Genomic DNA, 23,487 nt, shown 5'->3' with positions numbered 1-23,487 from the left:
CTGAGAGGGAATGTGTTTAATTAATGCTGCTCAATCACGCCTGTTGGGAGTTTTGTTTTGCTTTGTTTCTCTCTGCTTCAAGTTCTTGAGAGGTTCTTTTTAAGAAGGAGGCAGCCTGTAGCTGAAGCCCGTGGTGATGCGCAGGTTTTGGAAGGAGCTTGATGGGAAAGCAAGCGTGGAACAAGCTGGGTGGACTGAATCCTTCTGTCTGGGCCTTCTGGTGTTCGGGTGCATAACCCGCACCCTCCACTCCACTCCACAGGGGCTGGCCTTTCCCCCAACAGGAAGCCACAGTGGGCTGCCTCAGCACTTGGCATCCCAGGTAGTGGGAAAGGCTGCCAGAGTCTCCACAGATCCTTCCATCCTGCTCAAGGGCCCTATGGCCTTCGGGACCACACAAGACCATCCAGGCATCCTCAGGATGCCATCTGTCCCAGAACCAGGGTGCGGGGACACACCCAGGCGTGGGAGGCAGCATTACCGGACAAGCATCCGCTTCAGTAGCTGCTGGTCCCCTTCCGAGTATCCAGGCCAGTCCTTCTGCACGTCCTTATACACACAGTCCTTCAACGTGCACGTGCCATCCTTGGCATTTACGTTGGCCACCTGTAAGACAGAGACAGGATCACCTTGCTGGAAGCCCAGGAAAGGCAGAAGTTACTGGAACTATTTGATGGAGGGTGGGAGACAGAGACATACAAGGGGAAAGAGGACAGCACCCCCCCCCCCAATCCCCTGCACACTGGGGCAGCGAGCCTTGGGATGCAAAAGGATCAGAACATCAGGTCCTGATGCACATGTCTTATAGCTGCTAGAAGACAGGTTGGCTCCAAAGCCGGGGGGACTGCCGACTACACTCCCAGGACCCCATCACCAGCCTCCCCTGTTATGGGCTGATTGTTTTTGTCTTACCAAAATTCATGGTAAATCTCAACACCCAAAATGATGGTAGGGCCTTTGGGAGGTGATTAGGTCATCTGGGTGGAGCCCTCAAGAATATGAACAGTGTCCCTATAAAAAAGACTCCAGAAGGCCCCCTCCCCACCCCTGCCAAGAGATGACACAGTGAGAAGACAGTCTGTGAACCGGGAAGGAGGCCCTCACCAAACCCCCAATCTTCTGGCGCCTTGATCTTCGACTTCCCAGCCTCCAGAACCGTGAGAAGTAAACTTTGTCTGCTGTTTGTAAGCCACCCAGTTTATATTACTCGGGTACAGCTGAACAGACTGACACCCCCCTCTTGGATAGGCACTCTTGTGCCAGAGATGACAGCAGATAGGGGAGCCGGGGCCTCCAGGGACCAGGCTACACCCACCTTCCCCGCAACCAGCTAGCCCTGCTCGGGCTGATTAACAATGGCTGAGCTTGTCTCCAAGACCGCAAAGATGGACTCAGGACATTGACCTTAAGGATGCTTGGAGAAGTGCAGGCCCCGCTCCAAAGTGGGTGCTCCCGTGACCATCTCGCTAGGCCTCTAGCACATGGCCATGGGGAGCTGACGCGCCAGCTGCTGTTTTTCACTATCACAGGCTGTTAAGAGGACTCTAGGTCACAAGGGTTTCCACAGGGAGCATTTTTTAATGGCTGAGTAATATTCCACCAAGCAACTGCCTTGTGATTTACTCAGAGATTTCGCCTTTGTTGGATGCTGCCGCCACTTGCAGTTTCCCCGTAGCATAAACAGACACCATTGCGGGCAGGTTTTTCCACGCTTCCTTCTGCCAGCTTTCCAGAAGTGGGATTAGTGGGTCAGAGGCTCTGAACATTTTTATGGCTCTTGATGCGTTTTGCTAAAATGCTCTCCAGAAGAGCCACCCACCCATCAACACTCCCACCCACAGAGGATGAGCCTGTGGTTTCTGTGGGCCCATCCAGCACCCAAGACAGATGCTTTCAATCTTTGCCTCGGATGTTTTCACAGAAGGCAGAGGGAAGGTGCCTTTGAAGAGTGTGGTGTCATCTGTGCTGCTCATCGGAATCCCTGATCACTTAGGGGAAGCTGGAAATGACCAGCCCGGGCAAGGCCCAGCCCATAGTTTCCCCCGAGACCTTCCCCTCCCTCAAGCTGCTGGGGTGCCGCTACTGCCCACAGCCGCCGGGGAGGACACGCTGGGTAGTAAATACAGAAGCGCAGAGCAGACGGGGCCATTCAGAAGAAATGGGAGTAGACACGGGGAGAGCGTTCTGCCCACAGACACCAGATCGGCTGCCCCCCAGGAAGCTGAACCCAAATCATCCAGAGAAGCCAGAGCCCAGCATGGTGCCTCACTGATCCCAGGAAAGGGCTGGGAGCAACAACAGCATCTGAGAGGTTAAAAAAGCGGGCACCCCTGGGGTGCCTGGGTGGCACAGCGGTTAAGCATCTGCCTTCGGCTCAGGGCGTGATCCCGGCGTTATGGGATCGAGCCCCACATCAGGCTCCTCCGCTATGAGCCTGCTTCTTCCTCTCCCACTCCCCCTGCTTGCGTTCCCTCTCTCGCTGGCTGTCTCTATCTCTGTCGAATAAATAAATAAAATCTTAAAAAAAAAAAAAGTGGGCACCCCTGGCAGAACGACATCAGTACCAACAGACAGATCCCCATCTCTTTGGAAAACCGAGCCTGGCACTCTGGCCACATTGGAAGATTGCTCAGAGGGTAAATCTCAGGTCTAACCGTGTGCTTGGAAGGCCAAGTTTCACATTCTGCGTTTGAGGGGCTCATGTGCTGATTTTTTTATTTTGGGCACAAACAGGACAAGAGAGGAAGGTGGGAGCAAGGGCATTTCCAAGAACGCTACACTAGGGGCTGATGGCGGCCTGACCGGACAGCAGTGTGGGCTGCAGGCACGACCAGGGGCAGGCCTGTGTCTTCAGTCCTGGCTCACGTCTAAAGACCCAGCATTTTGCCAGCCCTGCCTCATTCTCTCCAAGTTCTAGCCCAGGGCGAGGGCCTCCCTTGTGCTTCCCTTGAGTTTCCAGGGATAAGGCTGACACCTGTGACTTTCCAAGGAAACAAGCCCCCTAGGAACATCATTCCTGGTTCTGGAGCTTTCTGGATGCTTTGGCAAGTCCCTCTGCCAAAGAAAACTTCAAAGCCACGAAGCTACCTATTTTCTAATAGGCCTTGGGCCAACTCATATGCTCAGAGGGAGGAACTGTGCAGTTTGGTCCTCACCTGCATGAGCTCTGAGTAGGGGACAGTGGCTCAAGAGGCCAAATCCAGGGGCATCTGGGTAGCTCAGTTGGTCAGGCGTCCGGCTCTTGATCTCAGGGTCGTGAGATCAAGCCCCATGTCAGGCTCAATTCTAAGCCTGCTTAGAATTCTCTCTCTCCCTCTGCTCCCCTCCCCCTGCTTGTGTGCACACTCTTAAAAAAAGACCAAAAAAAAAAAAAAAAAAAAAGAGGCCACATCCACAGAGAGTTTCCTGGCAAGGCCCCTGGGGCCAGGGTCCGGGTGACAGGGGGCAGCGAACCTCGCGGCTCATCCTCAGATACGACTACTGATTATCGCAGCATGTGAGTTTGCACTGTCTGTGCGCCCAGAGCGTCCAAGGCAGGAGGCAAGAGGGGCAAGTGAGCTGTTGGACAGAACCCCTAGAGATTCGACCATGCCTCCTCTGCAGGATGGGACCCTCACCACGGGGCTCCGAGGTACCTGCATGGCCCAGCTGATGTGGCGATGCCGGAGCAAGCTGCCCCCCTTCGCAGGGGTCCTCACGATCCCTCCATGGGCTCTGGGAGACAGGAAGGGCCCAGGGAAAGCAGCCAGGCCTACAGCTCTTGCTCCAAAGCCCGAGCTGTTCCGTAACAGCAGGCTCCATCTGTTGCCATCACGCGCCCTCCAGCTCAGCCTTCCACCCCTCAAGAGGTGATGCAGTCAAGCTGCGGCCACACACGGCAGCCCGAGGGTCCACAAAGGAAGCCCCTGGCCCAGAGCCACGGCTGGTGAGTGGCAGGGAAGCCCACCTGACTGAGGAGCCTGAGCTCTTGTTAATTTATTCTGTGGTTCCCCGGGCTTCTTTTGATTCTAAAATCCTCAGGCAACTGAAGTCTAGGACCCTCTGTGCTGCGCCTGCCGCCTGTGCATTAGTAGATGGTGAGGAGGGTGCGGACCTCACTCTGAGCCAACCTCAGGGCCACTGGACAGCAAGCATCACGGCCAGGGACACGTCCGTGCCAGCCCTAAGCACGTCCTAACCCAGGAGGCCGAGGCTCTGAGGCAGCTGAGAATCCTGGAAGAGACCCGGGAAGAGCCCTTCCCAGCTGTCCTGTGTCCAGACTCTGTGCAGAGGCCACTTGAGGCTGACCGGACCCTCAACCTGGCCCCGGGCAAGCACGAACCTGCTGGAGGAGGCCATCCAGCGCATCCTTGTCCGCCTGGGCCAGGCCGTCCTTCTGTAGCCGCAGCAACAGCTCGGCCTTCCGGTAGGGCCTCAGCGCCAGGAGGTGCAGCACCCGGTCCCGGAAAGGCCTCTGAGACACCCCACTGCCCCCGCTAATGCCACCGACACTGCTCTTCTTGATGGCACTCGCCAGGTTGATGGGGGTCGCCCGCTTCCGGGAGGGCACAGCATCCGTGGCCCCCGGGGCTGGTTTCCGAAACTGAACCTTCTTGCCTGCAACAAGAGCCAAGGCATTAGGGATGTGAACAGGTGAGGGGGTGTGGGCCTCTGTGTCCCTCTGCCAAGTTCTGAGCGAGTGTGTGGATGCCCACTGATGGCCGCCAGCCCAAGGGGAAGGCAGTTCAAGCCCTGCCCAGCCCGGCCAGGTCGATGGGGACCCGGGACAGCTGAGTGCACCACCTGCTGACCACATACAGCTTATCGGGCGCTTGCAGGGCCCCCAGGGTCAGAAGCAGGAGCCGCAGGAAATGGACTTCATCACGGGCAGCCCGACCACTACAGGGAGAGGGGGCTGACGGTAAAAACAGTGGGGTTCTGGAATGGCCAGAGGCAGGTGCCCCCAGAACCTACACATCACAGCACCGTGCTGTCCTTACAGGATCTCCCATTCTCTCTCAAGAAAAAGGAGGAGTGAACAAAGGTATCAGGCTGCTGGGGCAGATTCTCTGGAGACCCCGGGGTATGAGCAGCTCCCCAGCTGCAGCCCGACCAAGCGCTTCTTGGGCGGACATGGCTGTGCTCAGAGTCCCAGGGGCAGCAGCCTGATTCCCCACCCTTCTAGAGCAAACAGACTCCAGCTCTACTCTGGAGGGAGGGGCCTCCACTCAGAAACCGTTAACTCCATCCTGGACAGCAGCACTGCCACCGAGAGAACACGCTCAGCCAAGCGAGGGCAGCGCATGCCTCGGGACCTTGGGCCAGAAAGCTCTCCGTGAGGATTTTTTTGTTGTTGTTGTTGTTCTCATCCCTTAAATCTCATTTGTCAAATTAATACAGGAAGAAGTGCTGTCAGAATCCTCAGGGCCAGGGAGAGGCCTGACACAGTGGGACATGGACGTCTGTCCTCAGAGGCCAGGGGACAAGTGCCTCCGGCAGAACCGAAACCACAGCAAAACTCTTGCTGCACCCAAAGTGGCAGAAGAAGCCACATTTCTGACCAAGTTTTAGGCCGAAAGACCAGAAATTTACTGAGCTGTATACGCATGTCCACATTTGCACCTCGAGGTGAGAGCAGGCAGAGGAAGCATTTTTGGATTCTGGCTGCTGCTCTCGGGCGGCTCTGTCCCCAGCAGCGGCTCACAGCCCAGAGCACAGGCTCCCTCGGCACACACGGCCACGTCCACCCGGACACAGTGTTGGCAAGCTAGTGAAACCCCTTGCTCCTCTGGGAGGCTTTGAAATCCTCCTACCTTTTCTTAAAAAAGAAAAAACCTCAAAAGCCATCAAGGTCCTGGTTTGCTGTAAGACATTTTACGCCTCCCTCAGGACTAACACCCTTCCTCCTGGCCTTGAATCCTGATGACTCTTGAATTTGTCTGGGCCTAGGTGCTGGGAAGACTAAAGCAGGAACGGAGCTTCCTACAAGTAAACACTTTTCATGTTGGTGTCTCAACTTCAGCAAAACTGTTTCTAAGCAGACGATGTGCCGCCAGAGCCTTCTCATCCAGCAGGGAGTCAACACATTTCCTTCCCAGGTGCGACCCGACGGCCCCTCACTGGCCCCAATCCAGCAGCAGGCTGCCTGCCACAGGGTACATCTCGCCATCTGCACCTTGCCACTCGCCGTGTCAGTCTTGGGGAAGAGCCGGCCAGGCAGGTGAGGGCAGGGTTGGCCTCTGGAGGAGGACAGACCGCAGCCCTGCTGTCGGGGAGTGTGTCTATCTCTCTGATGGGTAGAGATCCCCAAGGCCAGAGCCCGGGAGAGGGGCCCGTGGATTTGGACTTCCTAGAGTTCTCAGGGCTCTTATTCAAACTGGGCGATCAACAGATGCCACAGCCCCAGCTGATTCAGCCAGTGTACCAGGACCTTCCTTTCTGACCCGACAATGATCTGGTTCACCCTGCTCGGGCCACCCCGGTCAACCCATCACTTCAGCTCCTGGCCGGGACAGGCCCCGAGTCTCTCCTGCTCCCCACCCCCACAGCTGCCCAGCAGGCATGAGCCCCCCGAGAGGTGGAGTCCCAGGCCTCATCCTCACCCAGGTAGCGGCCTCCAGCCTTGATGACGATGGCACCACGGCTCCGTGTCTCCTCCTCGGCCTGTGCCATGCTCTGCCGTGCTTTCTGGTAGGAGTCGTCGGTGGCACACACCGTGATTTTGTCCTGGATGCTGCCCAGGCAGTCCAAGTGAACATCCCCATGGCTACAAGATAAGGGGCCAGGAGCCAAGGTGAACTCCTGGGATGACAAGGAGGGACGGTCTAGGAGCCTGTGCCCCCCCCCACTACCCCCAGCTGGGAAATGGGGTCAGCGCTAACTTGAGCAGCCTGGTTTCCACACGGCACATCTTGATCTGGAAGAAACAAGGCAACCCAGGCCCCTGCGCAGAGGCAGCAGGCCAGGACCTGCCCCCGTGCCCCAGACACACTGAAAGTAGCAGCAGCAGCAAGGCTCATGTAAAGGAAGGAAGGGGGCACTGGGGCGGCCTGGCTGGCTCAGCCCACAGAACGTGCAGCTCTCAAACTCATGGTCGTGAGTTCAAGGCTCGTGCTGGGTGTAGACATTACTTAAATAAATAAACCTAAAACAAAGAAGAAGAAGAGAAAGAAGAAGGGGGCACTGGGCCCAGGCAGGACCTCACCTGGAGACATATTGCTGGATGCAGTCGAAGCTGCCCTGGGGGCTGTCACGGCCAATGTTGGAGAGGTAGAAGGAGAACGTCCGTGCCTCTGTGGGGCAGTCAGGCTGGGGGATAGAGATGTGCTGTGTGGAGAATGGGAGACATCACTGAGAAAGAGGTTCACAACACGGGGGCATGGGGGAGGGACAGACCATAGGGTGGCCCCTCCACTGGACCCCAGACCATCTCCACAACTTGACACAATGAGAATGTGCTAGCACTTTCTAAGCAGCAATGGCATCTCGGTCTGAGGAGCACAGAGCGCTTAACATACACCTAGAGACAGGGACCCCACCCCGATCTGGGCCATGATCCAGGTTCCTGCCCAGCAAATGGGGCAGATCTGGCCTGGGACATGCGTGAAGATGAAATGAGACAAGATGGGCATCAGGAGCCATCAGGGCACACTGGGCAGCCAAGATGTTCCGACCCTTGCTCCCCTGTGGGATACAGACTCCACTCATTGCCCTGTAGCTCAGAACAAGGCAGGCGCAGGCCCTGAGGGGCTCATGGATGGGCAGCACTCAGCCCCAACAAACCATGACACGGCTACATGTGACACAGGATGAATGTCTTGGTTAATGTAACCCTGACTTTAGGCAGTGCCTCTGCAGAAGGAATGGACAGCCTGGCTGGCAGACAGACAGACAGCCATGGTCCCAGCCAAGGTGCAGGGCTCAGTGCAGGTAAGACAGCCTCATGCCCAGAGGCCACTGCCGGATTCCAGACCAACCTTCCCTAGGTAGAGGTCCCAGGAGCTATGGAGGAAGCTGGTAGGAAGACCCCATGCTCTGGTTGCTGGCCCATATTGGGGGTGCAGGGTGGGCCTCTAGAACCCTCCGTCACCAGTGGTAACCCCTCATAAAGTAATCCCTGGGTTTTGAGTGCAGGAGCTCATCACAGCTGGGAGACACACAAGGGGGGCACAAGTGGTAAGTGGAGGTTAAGGGGATGCGCAAGCCACATTCCAGTCTCATCCCCAGGCTGCCAAACCACCTCAGTACGCCCAAGCCCTGTTTCCTCTCCAATGAGATGAGCACACCAACACCCCTCATCAGCACCGGATGGAACATGGCCTAGCTGAAGTCCACCCCTGCCCCGCTGTCACGGATAAATAAGGGCAGTTCAGCCTGAGGACTGAAGGACTGAGGACACAGTGGCTCAGGTCACAAGGACGGACGCTGCTCTTGACCTGGATTCATGGCCTCCCTGCGCCACCCCTCAGGGTAGTGCATGGACCCATAGGGAACCTGCATGTGCACCTGGCCTAGAGTTGGCCCCCAGACACTGAGTGAGCTGCCGAGCATACGGTCAGTCCCTGCCCCAAGGAGGGGCCCGGATGTGCACAGTGGAGCCAACCTGGCTCCGAGTGGCTCCCAGGCATGGCAGTTGAGCCCTGTCCTGCCTGCACACAACATCTCCTTTCCAACACCTCTGGCCACCCTGTGCTGTCCGCTCATCCCTTCTTGGATGTGACTTTTGTTCTCCATCATAGAAGTAGCTGGAAACACGCCGCCCAGATGCCAAGGCTCAGGCTGCTGAGGGCCGCTGCAGGAGATGCAGCCAAAGACACACACGGACACGGCAGCCCAGAATGCAGCAGGAAGCTCACGTGCCAGGAAGTCAGCAAGTAGAAAGCAGCTTCCAGTGGAGCCTGACACCTGCTGCTGTAGGGGGCGCTCTTTCTCCACCCCCTCCTTGACCCTCTCCCTCATCCCATCCTGCCTCAGGTGGAGCTGTGCCCCCTCCCCTCCCCCAGGCGGCATGTTCCACCTCAGTCTGCTCAGAGGACAGTGGCTGCCTCGAGGACAATGGTCCTCACTGGGCTGTCACCCCTGAGAGGAGGGAAGGAGGTCAGGTCTGAGTCCCAAAGTGACTGTGCTTCTCTCTGGGTGGGGGCTACGGGGGACTCTTCACTGTGACCCTTTTACCCCATCTAAACCTTTTCCACACAGGCGCATATGCCCACTTTCAAAATTCATTCTGGAAGTGGGGGGTCCCAGTGCAGAGCCCAGAAGTAAGGGTCTGTGTAGCCACTGGAGCCCCAGGATGGTGAGGAACCCAGGGCTTGAACCTGATGCACAGGAGAACATACATGCCACTCGTGACAGGGAAGGACGCACACAGAGGTCTCCGGTATCCTCGGGACAAAGCAGGGAGCACCCGAGTGGGGGAGGGAGGGAAGCAGAAGGGAGGTTTGCCGGGAGCCTGGTGTGTCCCGTTCCCTCGGTCCCAGCTCCTCCCCAGCACTACCACGGCCTGTGGAATCCTCTGGTCAAGAGGCTGCTTCGCCGCTCCCTAATGACCCTGGTTGTTGGTTAGCAGTCACTGGGAACCAGGCAGGGAAATCAGCCAGCTGGGCACGAACAGCCCAGGAACGCGTGGCTTTCTCTGGGTCAGCGAAGAGTCTGACACATGTTCCAGGACGTGGCCCGAAACTCAGCCCTGCTCAGCCAGAGCATATGCCTTCTGGACCAAGTCTCAGCTGCCCCACGGGGGCCACCATGTGGCCCTGAGCTGGCCTGAGCACGCAGGTTTGGGTGCGTCTGAGGTCAGCCCTGACTGTGGGGTAGGTCACTCTAACCTAACCGAGCATCTGTGTGCACCGACCTGGAGCAGCGAACAGGTGTGTCCTTCCTGGGCGGTCCCGAGCACCTCTGAGCCTGTGAGGGGCACAGATTCCTGCCAGTGCCCTTCCCTTTGAAATCTGTCCGGAGCGGGGCCTGCCTCCCCCCCCCCGCCGCCCCGCTCTGCAGGGCCCCGTGTTCACTGTAGGTGGGGGCTGGGAAGACACAGCAATTCCTGGGGGTAAAAACTGGTGAGCGAAAGCACTTGCTATTCCATTCAGCTAAGAACGAGGTCAACAGGCACGTCCGGGAAGCCAAACACCAACTGACCAGGGTCTGCTCTCTGGCCAGAGTTTTCAGGCGACACTTGTTTTCTTAGTTACTCTCACTTCCCGAGGAAGCTTCAGAATAAAACATATTCTGGGTAAACAGAACTACCATTGCCGAACTTGACTTCCAAGCGCAGAGCATCCTCTTCCGCCCAGGGGCACTCCCTCAACCCCAACCCCAGCGTGCACTGTAAGCGCCTGCCTGCATTCCAAGAGCTGCTCTCAGGCTCTCACTCGCCCAGGAAGCTCAGGAGAGGGAGCGCACAGCCCCCGCACTCTGTTCAACCCTGGCACACAGCTGGCTCCCAACTTCGAAACCCCCCATCATTAGAAAGTTTTTAGACCATTTCCAAATTGTCCCTGTTACAAACAATGCAGCAACAAGCAGCGGGGGGCTCAACCTTGTGCGCGCCCTTAACTGCTGCCACAGAGACGGCTCCTAGACACACACAGAACTGGTCAGACGCCTCTGACCAGAGCGGACAAACCGCATTCTGGAAAGTGCAGTTCAGGCTCCTGCCACAGCACAGGGAAACTCCGAGACCCTTAACTGCCCTGGATACCAACCCTACTTCTCTTTTTTCATCAGCTGAAGAGTTTCAGGGCGGGGCTGGCCAGGTGGGGGTTTCTCTTCCCCTCTGGAGGCTGACTTTTCAGGTTAATGACTTAGAAGTGACCCCCGGACAGCAGAGGGGCCCAGGTCAGCCAGCTCAGTGTCCGAGAGAAGGCAGAGAATGCAAACACAAACATGTACATGGCAAACGAAACAAAGATGAACATCTGCTCTGGCACATCACACCCTAGAGGCCCAGCATGCAACAGGTGGGCCGGGCTCTCCGGGCACCCTGGCAAATGCCGTTAGTCACTCCAAGGAACCAGCCAGCGCCGGGGCCCAGCTGCACACCACAACCTCCTTGGGCAGGCCGGGCTCTCACGGTGCTTGCAGACACAGGCAGGGAGGTTGCCGGGCCAGATGGGACTCCCACCCCAGGCGGTGCTCAATGCTGAAGCCCGACGCTGGCTGTGCACACCAAGGGGGACACCAGCACACCAAGGTGAGCTTGTTCTGGGCTGCAAGGAGGACACTGGTTCTCCTAAGGCCCCATTAAGGCACACATACAACCCCTGAGGCAGAGAGCCCATCTCCTGGGCGAGGAGGCTGAAGGATGGTGAAAACAACTGGCCAAGGTCCCTGAGCTCAGGAGCCTACAGATGGGGTCTCAATCTTCAGTCTGTCAGCTTCATGGGCCTCTGGGAAAGAGGGTCCTTATCACCCTCTTACAAGGAGCCAAACATGGACTCAGCCCATGCACCATGAACACTGAATGAGCCTGCCCAGCCCCATCCCACTGACTGCCTGCTCCTCGCTCTGTCCAGCCTACCCCACTGGCTTCATCTCCAACTTCAGCTATGCACAAGTAACTGAGCGACCAGGAGAAGTGGGAGGGGAGGGCCCAGGTGCCCTGCCTCCTCCGGCAGCAGGGTGACGAAGCAGATGTGGCCTGCTCTGTGCCTAGCACCAGACCAGGCCCCTCACAACTGGCAGGGGAGAGGGGAGGCATCCCATCAATGCCCAGGAGGAGGAAGACAAGGTCCAGAGGACAAAGAGGGTAGACCTAGTGCCTGACCCTTCACAGCAAGCAGGGAAAGAATAGCACTCCTCTTCGCCGCTTGGCGCCCTCCAGCCCTCACATGGGCTCACATAGGGAATAGCCTCCTAGTGGAGAATCATGGGTCTGGCTTGACCAGAGCTGTGGCACAGAGCCTCTGTACCCTCAGAACCTTCTAGAAACTCTGTTACACACGAGAAAATCCAGAGAGAAGGAAGAGCGGGTACAGCATGATTCTAAATTTACAGTGATAGGACCCCTATGTTGAATGGATATGGCTCTCAGGCTTTGCACATAAATTTGGGCAACACAAGGCACAGCCCAGGAGAACCTTGTGGTGCTTCTCTGGCTTATGTGAGGGGTCATGTGGTGTCTTCATGACCAGAAAATGCTGCTCACTAGATAAGCCACACTCAGTGGCCCTTTCCGTGGATCCACTTCCTCTTCTTTCCCTGACTGCTGAGGGCACAGAATGACCACTGGCCACCAGAGGGCGCCATGAGGCCAGTTTGGCACCAAGCCCAGGGAGACCTGCCCCCAACACTGACCTCTGCTCTTGGGGAAATGTCCCAGGGAGGATAAAGGGAAGGCTGCCACAAGACTCTGAAGGGGCCTGACAGAGGTGCAGATGTCCCAGAGGAGGCACTGGGGGAGCAGGGACTCTGGGGCCTTTCAGGGGGTCTTGCTGACCTTCACAGGTCTTGGTATGATGGTCAGTTCAGTTCACATGTGCACCTGGCCAGGCCTCAGCCCCAAGTGACGCCATGAACACTTATCTGGGTGGAGGTATTCCACAGATGTGGTGACATCCACGACCAGCTGACTTTAAGAAAATGACCCTCAGTGATCTGAGTGGGCCTCATCCAATCAGCTGAAGGCCTTGAGAGAGAAACTGAGGTTTCCCTGAAGACAAAGAAGTTCGTCTGTGGACCACAGTGCCCATTCCTGCCTGCCGCATGGACGGACTTCGGCCTCACCAGCCCCACAACTGCGGGAGCCAATGCCTTGCAATGGATTTCTTGGTATCTTTGCATCTGCACACACAGACTCGTGGATCTTCTAGAGGCCCTGTCTCTCCAGAGCACACTGGCAGGGCTGAAACCCACAGACCTCCCCCAAAAGGAGGCAGCCAGCCAGCTGTCAGGTGGAAACTGACTCAGACACTTGTGGCGACACTTCAGATTAAAAATAAATAAATAAAAAAGACTTGCAATAAAGACCAGGGAAAAAAACTGAAATGTTCCAAAGTATGTTTGGTGAATGAGGGACACAGGGGGGTCCCCCAAGCCTTGGGGGGCAAGGACTGAGAACAACTCATCCTTTTTTTTTTTATTCTCCAATTTTTCTGTAAGATGGTCATTTAGAATGAAATGGATACATTTCAGAAATAAACACGTTTCTATAACAACCCCCTCCCCCCATCGGCAGCCCAGAACTAAAATCAGACACCCATGGTCCCAGGTGCACCAACAAACCAGCTCCTGGGGAGGCCATAGCTCCAGGCCTCCTTGGCCTAGGATACCTCAGTTTTGAATCAGCGCATAGATCAGATCAGAACAGAGACTTGGGGGCCTGGGAGTCAGCTATGCATTGGCTACAGGAAGGAAGGGGAAACTCTGAGGGACCGCTGGACAGAAAAGCTGCATTCGCCCCCAGAGAGCCTCTTGGTTTGGCCCTGGCCATGGGACCAAGCTGGCAGACCTTAGCTCGGCATAGCGCCTGGCCTGACACACAGGTGGATGTGACCAAAATGCTGCCGCCAGCCTGCTTCTGTGCCCAGCACACCATGACAGGCCAGAGAGCACACTGTCACAATTTCAGATATCCTTATGACAAAAAAGACTCACCCCTTGACTTCCTTGAAATCGGATTGACGGTCTCAGTGAAACAGACTCCTGCAAAAAAGCAAAAATGGAAAAATGTCAATAACTATATTTCGAAATCCAGAGACTCACTTCCCAGTTATAGAAAGAGTAGGCTAAGGACAGTGTTTTCAGGAGAGGTGAGAGAAAACACACACATGTCTGAAAATTACAGGAAAGGTCACTGGAGCAGGATTTTCAAGGATCAGCAGGAGTTCCTGAATGGCATGGGGGCCAAGTATATAAGAGGTAAGAGCAGAGACACAGGCAATGGGCAGCCCTTCACTGTTCCACCCAAATCAACATCAGCCCAGACCGCCCTGCTTCGGAGACACCCCTCAGAAGCGAATTACAATGGATGAGCACCGCTGGCCAGAAGGTAGGGTGATGAGGTGATGCCCCCCGCCAACCCCAACCACACACCCTGCCACGACAGGGCCCAAGGCCTGCTCAGCTCCCACGTCACAGCTTCAGAGCAGTTTGTCACTGAGCTTCGGGTGGCGGAATTTCCAAATGTCACAAGAAAAAATACACTTAAAAACTCAAAATACTTTAAGCTTCAGCTATTCAGAGATCAGCCTTCTGTCAGAATTTTAGAAAGAACATGGATCCAGATGGAGGGTCGCACCTCTCTTTCTCACCCATCTTGGGCCCCGAGCACCCACCTTCTGTACAGCACATATCACCCCACAGTGTGGTCCTGGTTTGTCACCATGGCCCCTTCCCTCAGCCCCCAAACCCTCCTCACTTCTGTGCCCACTGTCCTCCCCAGCCTCCTCCAGATGGCTGGGCTCTCCCATCTCCACCCGAGCCTGCCCCTTGGGCCTGCGCCCCAGCCACACCCCCACCCATAGTGAGAGGAGGCCCTCCCAGCTGGCCCCTACACTCCCAGACACCGGGTGTCTGGAGTGACTACCTGTCTGCTCCCCACCCAAACCATCAGGTCCACCGCAGGCCCTGGGTGGGTGAAGCAGCTCTCCAGAATCACAGGAAGAACCAACCAACGGGCAGGTTGGCCTCTCGGTGTACATGGGTCCATTAGCTGCTGGGCTGAGGGCTGTGGTTGTATGAGGCAGACATGGCTCAGCCAACTGGGACCACACAAGCCGCACATATATCCGCCCCCCCGCACCAACACACACACTTTGTTTACCAAGAGCCTTCTCTTTTGCCAAATCTCAAGGACTCTGTCATCTGGAGCAGTTTGTCAGTGACCTTGGGGCAGAATTTCCAAATGTCCTGAGAGATCACACCAAGCACTAGCACTTACCCCCATAGGATCTGACCCTCTAGAAACTACCCTACACTTCCAAAGCACATCACCTCTCACTGCCAGCCTGTCAAACACGGGATATCCTCCAGTCCCTTGCCCCGCTCCAGCACTGAAAACCAGCCCCTGCTTCGGAGGGTCATCGTGCTCTGAAGACAGGGGCCAGGCTTTCCCCGAAGCAGGAGCAGGACCAGCTGACCCATCCTATAAGCCACAAACTGACCCACCCACCCCTGGGCTGACACTCAGAGAATGAGAAACACAGCGCCTGCGGGGTCCCCGGGCTGGCTCGGCCCTTGGAGACACAACATTTAAGAGGGCTTTGCTTGGAATTGGGTTAAAGATAGAGACCAAAAAGAAAACCTGCAGGTGGCCAATGAGCACATGAGAAGCCAGCAGCCGTCAGTGAAGTCCAGGTTTCGCAGGGAGATACCATGCATCTATCAGGATGGCTAAAACGAAAAGGACAATACCCAACACACTGGTGGGAGCACACACAGCAAAGCCACTGTGGAAAATGATCTGGTAGTTTCTAAAAAGGTTAAACACAGTTACCGTATGACCCAGCATTTCCCACTCCAAGGGACAGACCCAAGAGAAATGAAAATATAGGTCTACACAAAAACGTATATAAAAATGTGCACAGCAGAATCACTCTTAGTATCCAAAAGGCAGCAACAACCCAGACGTCCATCAATTGGTGGACTAAATAACAACAGAATACTAGCCAGAAAGAAAAGGGAACAAATTCCTCATGGACACAACACGGACAAACCTCAAAGCCACTGGCTAAGTAAAAGTACCTCAACATAGGACATCCTGCATTGTTTGATTCTGTTCATATAAATTTTCAGGAAAGGCAAAACTAAAGAGACAGAAAGCAGATCAGTGAGTGCCTGGGCCACGGGTGGGAGCAGGCAGTGGCTGCAGGCTTCCAGAGGCAACGTCTAGGGTGGTGTATGAACACTCACAGACTCTACACCTAAAATGGGTAAGTTCCATGGGCCATCAACACACCTCCATGACAGCGTGACCTGCCCTCAGGCTCACAGAGGGTCTTTCTCTGAAGACTCCTGGGCTTTGAGCAACATCACCTGAACAGAGAGGACTCCTGAACACCCAGGGTAGATATTCCAGTCTGTTAACCATTTCCAGGGCAGGATATAGGGTAGATGGAAGGAAACAGCAGAAGACACAAGAACACCACAGCAAAGGCAATGCTAAGGCAAAACAGTCCTCTGGAACTCTCTACGGACCTCACCTGATCATCAAAGACAGGAAGGCAGGCCGCTCCTGGCGGAAGGAACAGCAGGAACAAGGCCCAGAGCAGACACATGGGACGCCACAGTGGCAGAAAGCAGCTGGGGCTTGCTTCTTGCACCTCCAGGTCTGTTAGCCCAGACCCCCGTGGAGGAGCCAGCCTGGGGCTAACTATTGCCATGTGTGTCTCCTATTAACACAGGGCAAGGCCTGTGTGCTCCAGGGGCTTGGGGGACCGGGGACATGACAATGGTGATGATGCAAGTCTGGTTGTAGAGCAATAATGGGGAGGAACCCAAAAGGGCGCATTTCCCCAGAAGGAATTCCACCAGGGCAGCCCCCTCAGAGCCTGGATGACAACAACCAGCACCCACACCAGCTGGTGTGGTGGGCCACCCTCTCCCTGGACCACATGCTCCCTGTGGGCCATTTAGTGAAGCATCTAACTGGTTTGGTAGCTGTCAAGCAAGTTATCTAGAAGACTCCTTTCCTGAGAAGACTCATTTCCCAACGGCGGTGACTTTACCCATTGAAGAAGCTGGCAGCGAGGCCTAAAAACCCAGACTTTCTCAACAATGCCAAGTACATGTCCCCATGCAGCCTGGCTATCATCACAGAACCAGGCCCCTGGTTCTCATGGTGCCTCCTCCCTCCAGCAGGAGAACCAGGCCCTTCTTGTCAACAGCAGAGCAATCCACATACATACCTGGGTGACTCCCCGCAGGCCCCGTCTATAGCCACTAACAAAAACAGTCACCAGGACCAGACCCAACTACATTCTGCCAGCCCTGTGCAGGCAGGGGGAAAAGGGCCCCACCTGGTAAGACATTAGAACAAAGGGAGAAGCAGCCCTCAGTGCCCTCACACTCACTGGATGACAAGGTGTATTCTAACGGCACTCAGGCCACGCCACCCAACAGTGGACAGCCGGTCAGTCATAGCCACATTTACGGGCCCAGCAGGGCCCACCCTTGGTAATCTGGGTTAATGAGGATGCCTGAGTCAGCTGTAGCTCTTGCCCATACGCTCCTCCACCCCAAGGCAGACTAACTCGACCTTTTGTGCAGACTCTTCCACATGGGGCACCTGCTTGCCCCTGTGCAACACCCCCCCCCACCTTAAGATTTCGGAGGAACCACAGGCGCCAGCTGGGCCGCCTCTCCAAGGGCTGCAGGGATCTGATTTGCGGTGTCCTGTACGCTGGCATGTGACCGCTGCACCTGCCACAAACTCCCCGCTCAGAGGCCCGGAAACATTTCATTGAAGCATAACAAAATTAAGATTGTTACAAGAAGGTTTAAGAAAAGAGAAATCTCTAAGACTTCTAAAATGTACTGAAACCACTGTGTGTCTCCACCATCCACTAAAGTGGCCTTTGGCACACACTGTTTTGTTGGGGGGAGGGGGTTGCTACTTGCAATGGAAATCCGTTTTTAGATCAAAGTAAGGTTTTTATTTTTCTGAACAAAAGTTCTCAGCTATTTACTGTAAAGCAAATATATTTAATTTGAATGACTCAAAACACATCAAGCCTGTCAACTCCAAGAACCTACTGGAATAAAGCTGGCTGCGTAATTCACCAATTCTTAACCTTCCCTCTGAGTCAGGTTCAGGGTGGGGCAGACAGGCTGAGGGAGAACCCCAAATGCCATGGGCCCCTGTGGCAGCCTCTGACTGCCCAGCTCACTGCCTCAAGAAACTTTCCAGATCTTGGGCTGGGGAGGCTGAAGGGGCTGGATGTGTGGGCAGAGGCCCGTGGAAGAGGGGGCCGGGCAGGGCCTCTCCCAGAGCCCGCACAGGGCTCTGAGCTGCTCCACTTGAAGGCTTGGGGCCACTCCCCAAGGCAGGGCCCCAAGCCAGAGGAAGTGGCCTAGGAGATGCCATATGTGTTGTCAGTCCAGGGGAGTCCTCGCTCTACCCCACTTGGCAGTGGAGCGAAACTAGCCAAGTAAAGGCTTCACTCAGTTGCCTTTACTAAAAACTTTCAGAAACAAGCTTCCGCAGGATCAGCTGATCCACCACCAACCAAACTGCCTGCCAGCAGCCAGCGCCAGAACCAACACACTTCCAGAAAGACAACGAAATCCAGCACACGACCCCATGGAATTTACAACACTCAGTATCCAAAACCAAAAACCTCCAGACATGTGAAGCTATAGGAAAATGTGACTGCTCCCCCCAAACCCGGGAGAAAATTCAGCCAATGAAAACAGACTCACAAAGGATAGAGACAATGGAACTGACAGACAAGGGCTTCGCTTTAGAACAACATTTGAAAAATGTTCAAGGGCTTAAAAGAAACTTGACTGGTGAGAAGAGAAATATGAGGTATGAGAAGAGAGCCACATGGAACTTCTGGAGCTGAGAAATGAAATCTCTGGAAAGAAAAACTCACGAGGTGGGATTAATATTAGACAATGTGGAAGAAAAGGTTATAAACCTGATGACAAACTACCAGAAACTATCCAAAATGAATCATACACAGAAAAAAGTCTACAGGAAAATGAACACAGCCTTGGTGAACTGTGGGATGATGGTACCAAGAGTTCCAACATATGCATAACTGGAATCCCAAGAGCATGGAATCCGAGGAAATAATGGCCCAAATGTGAGGAACACAATAATTCCATAGATCCAAGAAGCTCCAGCAGGAAAACAAAGAACCATGTCACAGTACACCACAAGCAAATCAGTATGACTGATGACTGACATGCTACGAACCAAGGAGCAAAGATAAGACTCACAAGGCCAAGTATCAGAAACAAGCCTGGAAGACCGTGGAAGGACATCTGTAAAATACTGAGGGAAGGGGGCGCCTGGGTGGCACAGCGGTTAAGCGTCTGCCTTCGGCTCAGGGCGTGATCCTGGCGTTATGGGATCGAGCCCCACATCAGGCTCCTCCGCTATGAGCCTGCTTCTTCCTCTCCCACTCCCCCTGCTTGTGTTCCCTCCCTTGCTGGCTGTCTCTATCTCTGTCAAATAAATAAATAAAATCTTTAAAAAAAAAAAAATACTGAGGGAAGAACAATGAATGCCCCTAGAGTTCCTTATCCAGTGAAAGAGAAGGTGAAACAAAAACTTGTTCAGGCAGACAAAGGCTGAGATCATCTCTGCAGATCTGCACTGCAAGGAAGGTTCCAGAAGTCCCTCAGAAGAAGGAAGAGTGACACCAGATGGACATGCGGATCTGCATACAGGATGAAGAGCACGGGGGCACAGGGAATGTGTGTATGAACATGGAAGACTGTCTCGTGGTTACATTTCTATAGAAAATCAGTGACCATTCAAGTAAGGATTTGGAAGTGTAGCCTTGAAAGGGTGGCAGTGAGGCACAAGGACTGGGGTGCGTGGGGGTGCGGAGATAGAAGCAAACTATCCCAGGGTCCTGACACCATATGACCTGATGCACGAGGCTAACTGGAGGGCTGCATTCTCCCAGTGCCAAGCTAACCCCGACCTCCCTGAGCCATGGCCCTGGGGGAGTGCAGCAGCCAGACTCTGCACATTTGCCTGCTGGACATGCCGGCCGTGCACCTCTAGCGTGGCTGGACCACTTACCCCTTTATGCACTGAGTCCCTCCGGTCCCAGGCCGTGCCTCACAGAGCATGGCAGGCAGGGCAGGACAACTGGACACAGGCCACCCCACCCCGTGGCCATGGCCGCACATGGAAGGATTAAGGGAGGGGTACGGTGCACAGGGCAAGAGAGCAGACCTGAACGGGGGTGGGGGGGCACGGAGGCTGGTGTGGCACTGCGGAGCAGCAGGGGCTGCAGAGGGAGCAGCGGGACAGCGGCCCTGGGTCAGAAGGCATGCTGCAAATGGAAGTCAGCGGCCGTGTGGCGGGTGCAGGCCTTCCTCCTGGGCTCTTGGACCCCCCACCAAGGCGAGGCACCAACAGTGTCTGTGGAGCGAGCAGCCACAGCCCTTGTCAGCGATGCCTTTGCAGCGGGACCAGCGCTCCCTCTCTGCACCCGCCTGGCAATGCATGGGCTCACCGTGCTAACACGGCCGACCACTGCCTTCTGGCTGGCTGTTCCCTGCAGGGGACAACAGCTCATGGGACCAGGGACATGTCATTTGTTAGGGGAGCCTTGTCACCTATTACCTTGCCTCCTCAGCAGGACAGAAGGCAAAAGACAGAGAACATGTCAAGGCCAGGAGGGTCCAACAGACTAGCTGGGGAGCTGCCCATTTCCCTGTTGCCTCGGGAGCTTTTGCATTATTTCCCAGACTATGATTAGCAAGTCACCAGGTCATGTAACTTCCTAGAACAGTCTCTGGGACACGGTCCTACCTGTCTGTATGTGTCACGCTCAGTGCCTGTGTGGGCTGCGCTTCAGGCTGGCCAAGTTACACATGATGCCTCTAGTTCCTGCAGACCCTCTTGAGGGGTCACGTCGCTCCCACCACAGGCTCAGAGGTCACATCCTCCCCAGGGGCCAGGCAGCCCAGTGACTGCAGTGACTGCAGCAGGCATGGAGGGCCGTCCCTCCCACTGGCCCTACCAGGACCCTGCGTAGCAGAACGCCATCTCCTATTGGGCGTGTGCAGGGTTTGAAATCAGAGTTCACTGGGACAAGTGTCACTGTTGGTGCTGTGCTTCAGCCAAGAGCCCAGGCTGAGGGGCGCATGGGTGGCACAGCGGTTAAGCGTCTGCCTTCGGCTCAGGGTGTGATCCCGGCGTTATGGGATCGAGCCCCACATCAGGCTCCTCCGCTATGAGCCTGCTTCTTCCTCTCCCACTCCCCCTGCTTGTGTTCCCTCTCCCGCTGGCTGTCTCTATCTCTGTCAAATAAATAAATAAAATCTTAAAAAAAAAAAAAAAAAAGAGTCCAGGCTGAGTCAGGAGGCCTGGTGGGGGTGGCCAGTGAGGAGGCATCACCACAGAACACCCTGCAGTCTTCTGGCCCCAAGCAGCTCCCACAGGTATCATGAAGATGATGTGGGTAGGAAGACACAGGGAGCAAGCAGAGCAGGGGAACAGGCAGCCCCATGGAAGGAGGCAGGAGAGCTGCTCAAGACCCCTTTATGCTGGGACTGGGAGAGGGCGAGTTGGAACCTCACCCTGGCCAGAATCCCGGTATAGCTCCCCACGAAGAGCACTTCCTGGGTGAAGCCACAGGACACAGCTTACAAAATCCACCTCCAGGTCCAGGAAGCACACTGGGTAAGGCACTGAGTTACACTCGGTGTTCTCAACTGGGTGATCCTGCCCCCGGGGACACTGGCGATGTCCAGAGACATACTCAGCTGGGGAGGACGGCACTCCTGGAAACGGGTGCAAGGAGGCCTGGGATGTTGGGCCCACAAAACCCCCCCAGAGTGATCTAGCCCCCAGTGTCAGCAGTGCCAAGGCAGAGAAGCCCTGAGCTAACTGCTGCCATGAGGGAAACAAAGGGGAAAGCAATCGTCAGAGCAGAATGTAGGCCATAACGTGGGACATTCCACGGGACAAATGACCTGGTTTCTTCAACAGATGGATGGCACAAAAGGCAGAAGGATGGAGTGCTATAAATTACCAGACTTGACATGCACATCACATGTGGCTCTGCATGGGCCCAGCCACGTGAAGACCCAGCGGAGACTGCCTGCAAGGGTGCCAGGGCCTGCGCCTCAGGTGCTCTCACAGAGACGCGTGATGTGTCTGAAAAACACAGTCCGTATCTGTTAACAGTCCCCTCGGTCATTGAAAAAGCCAAGGATGACATGAAAAGATACCTGGGATTGTTTTACACATGCTCCGACAAAACTAAACAAACAGAAGGGGGAGGGCACGGGAAGAGCTGCGACGAGAAGGGCCAGGCCCTCACGGAGGGCAAGGCTGGGTGACGGCACAGGGCCGACGGTTATCTCTGTCATCTCCACATTAACATTCCCACGTGAAAGGTTTAAAATAAAAAGTGTACATGCGCCGGACCTCCCACACACACAGAATGGACACGGGGCAGGCCAGTGAGAGAGACAGGCACGGAGTCTGCACATCATCTGGGGAAGAGGGACAGAGCCGGCAGAGGCAGGACAAGTGAGGACTGGCCTGACCTGGACAGAGCCCCAGGACATGCGCCACGGGCCCTGCGTGAGAAGCAGCACTGAACTTCACCCCTCCCAGTCGTCAAGTGCCTGTTGGGCTCAGTGTCAACTCTGCCCCAGGAAACACGCTCCCTGCAATCTACACGGCCTGACCCCCATAACACAGAAGTGCCTGTGGAAAATGGACCAAAAAGAGGAGTCTGCTCCTCCTTAAAGAGGGTCTTTCTTGGCAAAGCACAAGTGAGGCGCCCCAGCACTTCTCAGGGGCTGCAGTCCATCCATCAGTCCTCTCCTGAGCAGAATGTGGCCAGGAAAGAGGGCAGTTTGGTCCTGAGAAAGGCCTGGCTGCCGACCTCCTGGCAGCTGTCCCCCCCTTTCCAGTAAAGCACAAACAATTGGGAAACTCCTTTCAAGGAATCCTCCCTGCAACTTCCTGGCAGACTCTGAGCAGGATGCCGAGGCTGTGGAGAGTTTAGACAGTGTCTGTGACCGTGAGGGGCCGTTTCTGTGAAGTACAGACAGGGAGAACGGCAGCACATTCACCACTACGTGGAGGGACACATAAAAGCAAGAAAAGAGATTCCGAGTGGCCAGGGGTCAGGTGTAAACCAGGACCCACATAATGGCCAGCACAGCACATATTTCTATCTAAATTCATGGAGGTACACAGAGTATTGTTTGAGGTTTAGAAAAGTCTGAGGATTAGAGAAAAAAAAAGATGCAAATCACCTGAAACTGTGACCTGGACAACCCCCACCCCCGTGCGTTTTGTTTGCTCTTCTGGGGTCAGAAAATAAAGGCAGGCTAGAAGGACTACCTTCTTTCTGTTGATTTCCCGCACACCCACCTGCACTCCAACCCTCCACCATCCCCAGTAGTCTCTGGTGATCACAGATCTCTTTTCTGTCCCTGTGGTTGAGCCTCTCCCAGGTTACATAAATGGAATCATACCGTCTTAGTTTCCTGAAGCCAGTGTAACAAATCACCACAAACTTGGTGACTGGAAACAACAGAAATGTATTCTCTCACAGTACGGGAGGCCAGAAGTCTGAAATCAGTATTCCCGGGCTGAAATCCAGGTGAGAGCAGGCTGCACTCTGTCCAGAGGCTCTAGGGGGTGATCCTTCCTCATTTCTTCCAGCCTCTTGGTACCCTAGGCATCCTTCAGCTTGTGGCCACATCACCCCAATCTCTACCTCTGTGGTCATACTACCCTCTCTTCTGTGTCAAATCTCTTCCTGCCCCCCCTTTTAAGATTTTGTTTATTTGACAGAGCACAAGAAGAGGAGCAGCAGAGGGAGAGGGAGAAGCAGGCTCTCCGCTGAGCAGGAAGCC

The 23,487-nt window shown here is 55.2% G+C and overlaps 1 protein-coding gene across 1 annotated transcript in view; it reads right to left on the bottom strand.

Moving 5' to 3' along the window:
- ELL (elongation factor for RNA polymerase II) overlaps nucleotides 1–23,487 on the bottom strand; it is a 73,423-nt gene that overhangs the window by 14,859 nt on the left and 35,077 nt on the right. Inside the window, exons 2-6 of the mRNA XM_040629012.1 lie at nucleotides 13,576–13,623; nucleotides 7,184–7,305; nucleotides 6,582–6,745; nucleotides 4,322–4,596; nucleotides 482–606 (exon numbers count right to left, since the gene is read on the bottom strand). Coding sequence (XP_040484946.1) covers nucleotides 482–606; nucleotides 4,322–4,596; nucleotides 6,582–6,745; nucleotides 7,184–7,305; nucleotides 13,576–13,623 — 734 coding nt within the window. The remainder of the gene's footprint in view (nucleotides 1–481; nucleotides 607–4,321; nucleotides 4,597–6,581; nucleotides 6,746–7,183; nucleotides 7,306–13,575; nucleotides 13,624–23,487) is intronic.

Source organism: Ursus maritimus, unplaced genomic scaffold (assembly GCF_017311325.1).
Source record: "Ursus maritimus isolate PB19 unplaced genomic scaffold, ASM1731132v1 scaffold_14, whole genome shotgun sequence".
In the NCBI taxonomy this organism is placed as follows: Eukaryota; Metazoa; Chordata; class Mammalia; order Carnivora; family Ursidae; genus Ursus; species Ursus maritimus.
Note: the sequence above shows the minus strand (reverse complement) of the source record. Positions and strands in the feature narration are given on the sequence as shown.